We start from the raw sequence: 8368 nt of genomic DNA, 5'->3' as shown, positions 1-8368 counted from the left end.
TTTATCTTAAATAAAATTCTTAGATCTACCCCATATTTCTCGTTACATAGAATACTAATTAACAATTCCTAAAAGGAAAGAAAACTATTATAAAATAATCTTTTTTAGTATGAGAATAACCCCAACACTATCATTTGGCCACGTAATTACTATACATAGAGAAAAAACTAGTTAGAATCATTCCAATTATTATAGTGTCTAATTATTTTTTGAGTATTGAAAATGTCTTTCGTCTAACCATAGCATAATAACTTTTTATAATAAAAAAATCAAATTTAATTAGAACAAATTAAGTTTGATTATTTGAATTACTATTTTATTCAAAAGTTAACTCAATTAGCTTAATTTGAAACTGCAAACTAAAAGCCAATCTAATGTATAAACAAGGATTAAGTTTCCAAAATCTTGATTGTTGCCTATTAAATTAGGTTAATTAGAGAAGAAAAATCCAATTGGGACCTAATATTTATAGAAACTACTTAATTTAAGAATTAAGTTCTGCTTATAGTTCTTTGTCTTCATTATGATATTTTTGTAAATAATCATTAAACTTTATTTTATACTTTTGAATCAGCTGTACTGAAAAGGTTGAAAAATAGTCATCACAAAAAAAGGTGCTTTCAATTATGAAGATGATTATGTGTGTGACCAGGACCTTTTTGTGTGTATTATTTTGGGTAAACGTGTTGAATTTTTTCTTATATTAAAATACAATCATAACCTTAGATAAAAATATTTCTTATGCATTTTTACTTATCGATTATTTTATATTTAACACGATGAAACAGAGAAAAATATGAAATTCGAGAGAAGGAGAAGTTTAAAATTTATATTTTTTTTCTTTTTATTTATCTAGATTTTGTCTTCTTTCTTCGCTGTATCTTTAGTCAACCAATAATTTTTTTTTCTGACAGTAGCTTCGTGAATCCAGCATGATTTTATATTTTAAACACTTCAGATGAGTTTTTCTTATTATTTAATAATTATTTTATGTGAACTCAGTGGAGAATACAGATTGAGATAAAAAAAAAAAACTTATTTTTTTATTTAGCACTACGTTTACGTTATTCTATTTTAATTACATTATTCTATTTTTTATATCAGAATTACCTACAGTAAGAAAAAAAGAAACAGTGATAAAATGTATGATAGATCATTCGGATTGAATTCTTAATCTATCAGCAAACAGGAAACAAAGTTCCTACATGGCAACGCATGTGATTTGTGCAGCTTTTGGCTGAAAAACCAGCACCCCATAAACTGATCTACTGCATAAAATAACTGCAACACATTATCCACAGTAAAAAGTAATCAATCCCCATCAAAATCTGCATTCTAATGGTGCTTAAAAGCACCATAACAGAAGGTTAATCATTACTTTGAGTGCACTAATTACACACTCACAAACCATGTGAGGAAGAGAAGATGTTAAAAGCAAAGGGTGAAGATGAATAGTTGAGTTAAAGCGCGAAGATTTTGGAGTTAAAAAATTTAAGACAGGGAAATATGCATGTCGGTTCATGATGACATAAGCTGAGATTGGAGGCTTTTCATGGTATTGATAATTGAATCTGAGAAGCTAGCTGTGTCTTATTCTGCATCCAATCCAGGACCAGGTTGGAATTGGAAGCTCTTTTTTCTATCTCTATTTTCTACTCTTTTTCACACAACCAGCCATTGCTTTCAACTTCCATTCACCATAACCAAACTAGTACCTTCATCACACATCTCTCTTTTTCTCTCTCTCTCTCTGTCCCCTACCACTCCACTATAATATTTTTTTTATCTCAAGCGGTGGAACACTCCTCTCCACCACCATCCGTCTTCTTCTTCTTCTTCTACAGACCATGTATAGTATTTGATTGCTTGTGATTCTGTGTTCACCATGTTCTTTGTGATGTGGTGAATTGAAGCGTTTGCTTCTTCTTCTCTGATGGTGTTTCAGTCTCATTCTGGATCATTGAGCTGGTTCTCTTAATGCCAAGATAAAAAAGAAAAGGTTTGATCTTTAATCACCCGGAGCAATTGAGAACAGTTTCAATGAATTTGGCTATGAAATTTGCTAGTGGGTATGAGTGGTAGTTTCAGATTTTTAGCATAGGTTGAGAACATGAACAGAAGGGTCGGGACTAGGAAAGCTCGAATTCCAATAGCGCAAGAAAAAGTAATTGAAGTTTGCTAAAATTCAGAAGTCAGAGAAGGGTACATCCATGTCGTTTCTGTGTTTGAAAAACAGTTTGCACAGTAATAGCCCAAAATCACTTTTTTTATTATAAAAGTGTCTGAGGAGCGTAACAGCTTTCTTCATAAACTTTGGCTTTGGTTTCGGTGAGACAAAAACAACATGACACAGATCAGTTAATTGTGTTAAAAGAGGGTGCGTTAAAAGAAAAGGAAAAAACATGTTTCATAATCCATGATTGGTTATTCGTTCAAAAGTCCATTGTTTCAGCCTTTGTTAGCTTTCTGGATTTGATTTGATATTTGTTCTTGTCTTTTGTTTTTTTTCTTTGGTGGATTCTGACTTGTTTTGCATTGAATGAGAAGGTAGATGATGCAGGGAAGCTCGAGAATTGCAAATAAAACTGGAAAAGCCTCAAGCAGAGAAAGAAAATTGGCTTTGAAACAAGATGTAATGCAATGTCAATGTTACTGTTCCTTGTCCCTGTTTGGGGTATGATTTTGTGGTCTATTGTAGCTGGCAACTGAGCTGAATTCATCAACTTTTCAGGTGGATAGGTTGAAGAAGAAGCTTAGGCATGAAGAGAATATTCATAGAGCATTGGAGAGGGCTTTCAACAGGCCATTGGGAGCTTTACCTCGTCTTCCTCCATATCTTCCTCCATACGTTAGTATATGAATTCCTTAAGTCCTTTTTCTGAACACAAGCATTCCAGTCTTTTCATATGTTAGAAAGAGATTGGAAATGAAATTTGTGTTGAAATTTGATGTTCAAAACTATAGATACTAGCTCTTCTGGCTGAAGTGGCGGTTCTGGAAGAGGAAATTGTTAGGCTTGAAGAGAAGATTGTGCATTTCAGGCAGGATTTGTACCAGGAAGCTGTCTACATGTCATATTCTATGAGGAAACTTGAACATTCAGTTTCAGCTCCTCCAAACAAGTCAAACTCAACAATGGACAGTCCCAAGTTGGAGAAATTGAAGTTTCAATCCCAAACAGTTGGTAATTCTGCAGCATCATCTGCAACTATGCCTACCACAACTCTCACAGGTGAGAAACTCAATTATGTTTCACTGGTTTTGATTAATTAATTGCTGCTTCAGATTTGAGCCTTCATTTAATTCAGTTTCTGCTGAAAATAATTAGTCAGACTTCCTCATTTTTTTGGATTGCCAGAGGATAAGGAGAATCAATCCTGTAGTAATTCTTCCAAGAGCAGGAATCAATCATCCAACCATATGAACAAATATCCAATTAGAAAACTTCACAATAAATCCCCACAGAAAAGGTTGGATCATCCAAAAATAAAGGTGTGTCACGTTTAGTATACTTTAGAAATAATTTTGAGTTGTGATATAGCCAGAAGATGAAATTGAAGAACTATTTCTTAGTCAATGAATGTGAGCTTTCACAATGTGCAGCAAGAACCAAGGTTGAACAGCCAGCAAATTGGAGATTTGAGAAACCATAGTACACATAAAAGTTCACCAGAAGCTGAGAGACCAAATATAATTTCAGAAAATATTGTGAAGTGCTTATCAAGCATTCTCTTGAGAATGAGTGCTGTGAAGAATCCAGGTTCTGCATGTGACATTCCACACCTGTGTGATCTAAGACCTAAAAACTGTGATGAAGGAACAGAGTTTGTGGATCCATACGGCATCTGTTTGGAATTCGGGAAGAGGGATATCGGTCCATACAAGCAATTATGTGAAATTGATGCTAAATCTTTCAATCCAAAACGAACTGCAAATACTTTGTTTTTACAGCATCGTTTGAAGTATGTAATATTTTTCCATTTACATTCAAATACTGAGTCTACTTTTTCCATGACATTAATTTGATATTATTTGTGAAATTAGAAGTTTTAGACTTTTTACTCTGTGAAATTTGCAGACTTCTTTTCAGGAAACTAGAATCTGTCAACCTAGAAAACCTCAACCATCAGGAGAAGCTCGCATTCTGGATAAACATCTACAACTCCTGTATGATGAATGTATGTCGGCTATGTTCATTACAACAACATTTAGTGTAATCTGTGTCTATTTATTTTTTCTTACAATTTATTTATCTTTCCTCAATGATCTAAAGTGGTGAACTTAATTACCTTCTTAAAGCATAATAAATGATGGTATTTTAGTTCTACTTTGCTTCAGGCATTTATAGAAAATGGCATACCAGAAAGTCCTGAAATGGCTGTTGCACTGATGAGGAAGGTATACCATGGACAATTAGAATAGCTTTTGTTTCTTATTTTGCTTGTTTTTCTTTCAGTTTAGTACAACATAGTGTAATTGTGTTAACAACAATTTATGTTGTTCTTTTGTTACTCAGGCAACAATAAATGTGGGTGGACATGTGCTAAGTGCAACAACCATAGAGCACTTCATTCTTAGACTTCCTTATCATTGGAGATTTGTAAGTGTTTTCCATTTCAACTCTAGCTTTTCCATGGATGAGAATAAAGAGTTAACCACTAAGTTTTCAAACAGACATTTTCCAAGGGAACAAAAAATCATGAAATGACAGTAAGAAGCATGTATGGACTGGAACTGTCAGAACCCCTTGTTACATTTGCTCTCTCCTGTGGAACCTGGTCCTCTCCTGCTGTAAGTTTATCAGTAGTTTACACAGAATTATGTAATCTTTCATAGCCCCACATTTGATGCTGTTCATTCATGATTAACATTTTTGTCTCTTTGCATCATTAGAAATTTGAAAACAAGAGTAATTTCTACTCATTTTCATAAAAAATCATCTTTTTGATATGACGTTTAAAGCAGAATTGTAAAATCTGATATACTTACCATTCAACAACCAAGTTGTTTGCCATTAGGTGAGGTTGGCAGCATGCATCAAACAAAGTCACAGTATCATGTTAATCATGTAAAGATTTGACAACTCTATCCCCTTTTTCAATTTGTAATTTTCCATGAACTATGCCAAATGCAGGTGAGAGTTTACACAGCATCTCAGGTTGAGAATGAACTGGAAGTGGCCAAAAGAGAGTTCTTACATGCAGCAATTGGATTTTCAACTTCAAAGTTTGCTCTCCCTAAGCTGCTGGATTGGTATTTACTGAACTTTGCAAAAGACTTGGAATCATTGCTGGACTGGATCTGCCTCCAGTTACCAAGTGAACTTGGGAAACAAGCCATAAAACTGCTAGAGGAAAGAAAAACTCAGCCCCTCTCACAGTTTGTACAAATAATGCCATATGAGTTCAGCTTTAGATACTTGATATGCACATAATTTCACTTCAGTTCCATGTACATTGCTTCACTGCAACTCTGTATACAACTGTAGATCATACATACAGACAATGTAGATGACAATCTGTTCTCAACCCCTTTGGGAAGAAATGATCAGATTCCTTCTTAACTAAAGTGAATAAAACAATCACTGTATAAGCTATGGAATTTGAACTATGCAAAGTGTGTATCTTTTCCAATAAAAAATTTGAGTCATTGTTAAACCAATATGATATATCAATCACTTAAAACTACAAGTCTTGTTATGGGACCAAATTTAAAACCTCAGTTGAATGCTCTCCCTCCCTTCAAACTCTTCAGATGATTTTTTTGTGACTGCATTGAGAGGCAGATAAAGTTATGAGGGTCTGCATTAAACCAATCTGTTTCATGTCAATCAAAGAACAAAAGGGTGTTCGCATTAACTAAAGATTATAGAGTCCAACATTAAACCAATACGCAAACACCTTGTGGTCCATTTTATGGCAGGTTAGTTTGGTGAGACAGAAGAGTGATCTTCAATTAATGAGTATACTTTTGATACTGCAAAGTGCTCTAACTGCAGTTCCATTATGGCATTCACCACGCTTTCATTGCTTTGCAGCAGCAAGCATCGTTTGCCACTTAAAACATGAATCATTAACTAAGTTTTCTCTTTGTATTCTTGTGTTTCCAACTACCAGGAGAACCCCTACTAGATGGCCACATTTGGGTTCCTTAAGATTCAACTGGTCCATACCCACATGCTTTAAGATGGAACCAAACCACACTTTTTTATCTTCTATGAAAAATTTTCTGTGAAGTTGTAGTCATAAACCAGACCATAATGTTTTTTCTGCATCACACTGGTCCCCTCAGACACACGCATGAAGGAAACAAAATTCAGAAACCAAGAGTTTATAACTTAGTCAGAGTAGGAAAGTTATAATATAGTTTTGGAGATGTTATATAACATAACATGATCGTTTCTACATTTAGATTTTCTAATATCTTGCATAATCCTCAATTATCTTATCCACTATATTTACATGTGTTAGTGTTGTGAAGTCATCACAAAGCATTAATCAAATATACAATAATGGATTCATGTTTAGAGTACTTAATGGTTGCTTAGAATCTATATGAATATTTAGAAAAAAAATCAACCATGCATTGATTACAAGCAAATGATATGTCCAAAAGATTTATAAAGACCTCCTTTTTAATATTATAATAAGATATGAAATTATTTACTTCCGTTATTTTATACCTACTTAAACATTGGAGTTAATGATGATTGTTCTTAATTGATCTTGTAAGAATTTTTCACTTATCCATTTCAATGTTCATTCATCCTTTTTTTAATGTTTAAATCTTTTTTCCTAAAAGAGAACAAAATATTTTGATGCAGATTTTTTCGACAATATTTTAATACAATACATTATTTGTAGAAGAATTGGTCAGAGGTGATCTAGAAGTCAAAGTTTAGGGTTACACCTTGAAGTTACAATTTTATCTTTTGTCAGTGTAATTTGGTATTTGGGGTTGCTTGTTTGTCCATAATACGTTCTTATATATTATATTACAACAAACTTAAATTAAACCTTTTTTTTTGTTTCTGGATAATCAGTTTATTAAATTTCATGGTGAGAAAGTTCAATTCTCTGCTTTTCAATTCGATCGATTAAGAAGAATACACCAAACAATTAGTGTTTGTGATTAAAAAAACACCAATATAACAATACAAAATATTAAAATATTTAGCAAAATTAATTTCCCTAAACTAGTAATAATTTATGACAATCAACAACAATAAAAAGCCACAGTAATAATTACAAAAGAAAACGCTCAAATGCATAAACTAATAACTAATCTATATATAAAAAAATTAAAGAGCAAAGAAAAATAAACCTGAATAACAATGTGAAATTGATTTCTTCAAACACAGACTTTCTTCTTAATAGTCAAAATGAAAAATAATGTCACAAATCTACTTTCAATTAAAAAAAAATAAAAATTTCTTCTAGAGAGTGCAAAATTTAATCTCTATCTTAACTTAGAAGACATTTTCGCATTTCAAAATAAGAAAAAAAATGAAATTGTACAAATTTAATTTTTTTTTTTAAAATACATGATGATAGGAGTGGAATCTAACACTTTAAACTTTGAAAATATATTATCAAAATCAGTCTTTACAAAATATTTACATAATAAAAAGCAACAAATTTAGATTCTACCCTTACTAAAAGATGATTTGGTTATAATGTAAAATTGAGCTCTATTATTATGCATTCTAAATTAAAATGATTAATAAAAAAAAAGTTGGTTTGGATGCTTAATAATTTTTTTGGTACACTTAATTGATGATAATAAATAAGTGAATATTAAGTGGTCCTGATTCTCTTTTGCAACAAATCATCCTCTTAGTGTTTATAGTTGGAATTTTGGAACTCGACACAAGAAAAAACAAAAACATAAATAGAACCAAGAGAATAATAGAACTTGTTAAATGAAAGTTGTTTTTTTTAACCAAGTTGGTTGAAGTGGTCTTATTTCATTTCTCTAAAACATAGTTTTTGATTCAAGTTATATGAAATGAAAAAAAAAACAGTAAAAGAAAATATTTAAATAAAAAAAAAAAAATGGTAAGATATAATATATTATATTTAAGTGGAAAATTTTCCATAAAACTAATTAAATATTTCTAAAAATTTAATTTAATTTATATATATTTAAAAGTTGTCAAAACTATAAAAATATAATTTTAACAAAAAAATATTATTTATATGACTGTTTTTATGCTATAAAAAGTTTATATAGTATTTAAAAATATAAACAATATTTTTAAAAATATATTTAAATAATGATTTAATTTTGATAAGTAATATAATTTAAATTTGTCTCATAATAACTATATGTACAAGTACAGCAATAAAGGAGATTCAAACTTAGTGTA

The 8368-nt window shown here is 31.3% G+C and overlaps 1 protein-coding gene across 2 annotated transcripts; it reads left to right on the top strand.

The window, feature by feature from the left end:
- The first annotated feature begins 1450 nt into the window (after window positions 1–1450).
- LOC124840238 (uncharacterized) lies at window positions 1451–5581 on the top strand. 2 transcript variants are annotated; one of them, XM_088098473.1, is made up of 11 exons: window positions 1451–1616; window positions 2548–2632; window positions 2732–2848; window positions 2965–3232; window positions 3359–3492; window positions 3604–3962; window positions 4079–4178; window positions 4339–4398; window positions 4517–4600; window positions 4675–4791; window positions 5135–5581. In XM_088098473.1, the coding sequence occupies exons 2-11, from the start codon at window positions 2552–2554 to the stop codon at window positions 5432–5434; spliced, it is 1620 nt and encodes a 539-aa protein (XP_087954599.1). In that variant the 5' UTR covers window positions 1451–1616; window positions 2548–2551; the 3' UTR covers window positions 5435–5581. The 2 variants fall into 2 exon arrangements, with proteins under 2 accessions (XP_087954599.1, XP_047172209.1); XM_047316253.2 differs by lacking the exon at window positions 1451–1616 and adding an exon at window positions 1623–1999.
- The last annotated feature ends 2787 nt before the right edge of the window (window positions 5582–8368 follow it).

The sequence above is a fragment of the Vigna umbellata genome, chromosome 1 (assembly GCF_029865625.1).
Source record: "Vigna umbellata cultivar VRB3 chromosome 1, Vumbellata_1.0, whole genome shotgun sequence".
In the NCBI taxonomy this organism is placed as follows: domain Eukaryota; kingdom Viridiplantae; phylum Streptophyta; class Magnoliopsida; order Fabales; family Fabaceae; genus Vigna; species Vigna umbellata.
This window is presented reverse-complemented; position numbering and strand designations above follow the sequence as displayed.

What these genes read in the sequence shown, in the direction of transcription:
- LOC124840238 (XM_088098473.1), top strand. Translation starts at nt 2,552, where the DNA reads ATGATGCAGGGAAGCTCGAGAATTGCAAATAAAACTGGAAAAGCCTCA. An exon ending in GCCTACCACAACTCTCACAG is followed by an intron (nt 3,233 to 3,358) that starts GTGAGAAACTCA and finishes TTGGATTGCCAG; the next exon opens with AGGATAAGGAGAATCAATCC. An exon ending in TGGATCATCCAAAAATAAAG is followed by an intron (nt 3,493 to 3,603) that starts GTGTGTCACGTT and finishes CACAATGTGCAG; the next exon opens with CAAGAACCAAGGTTGAACAG.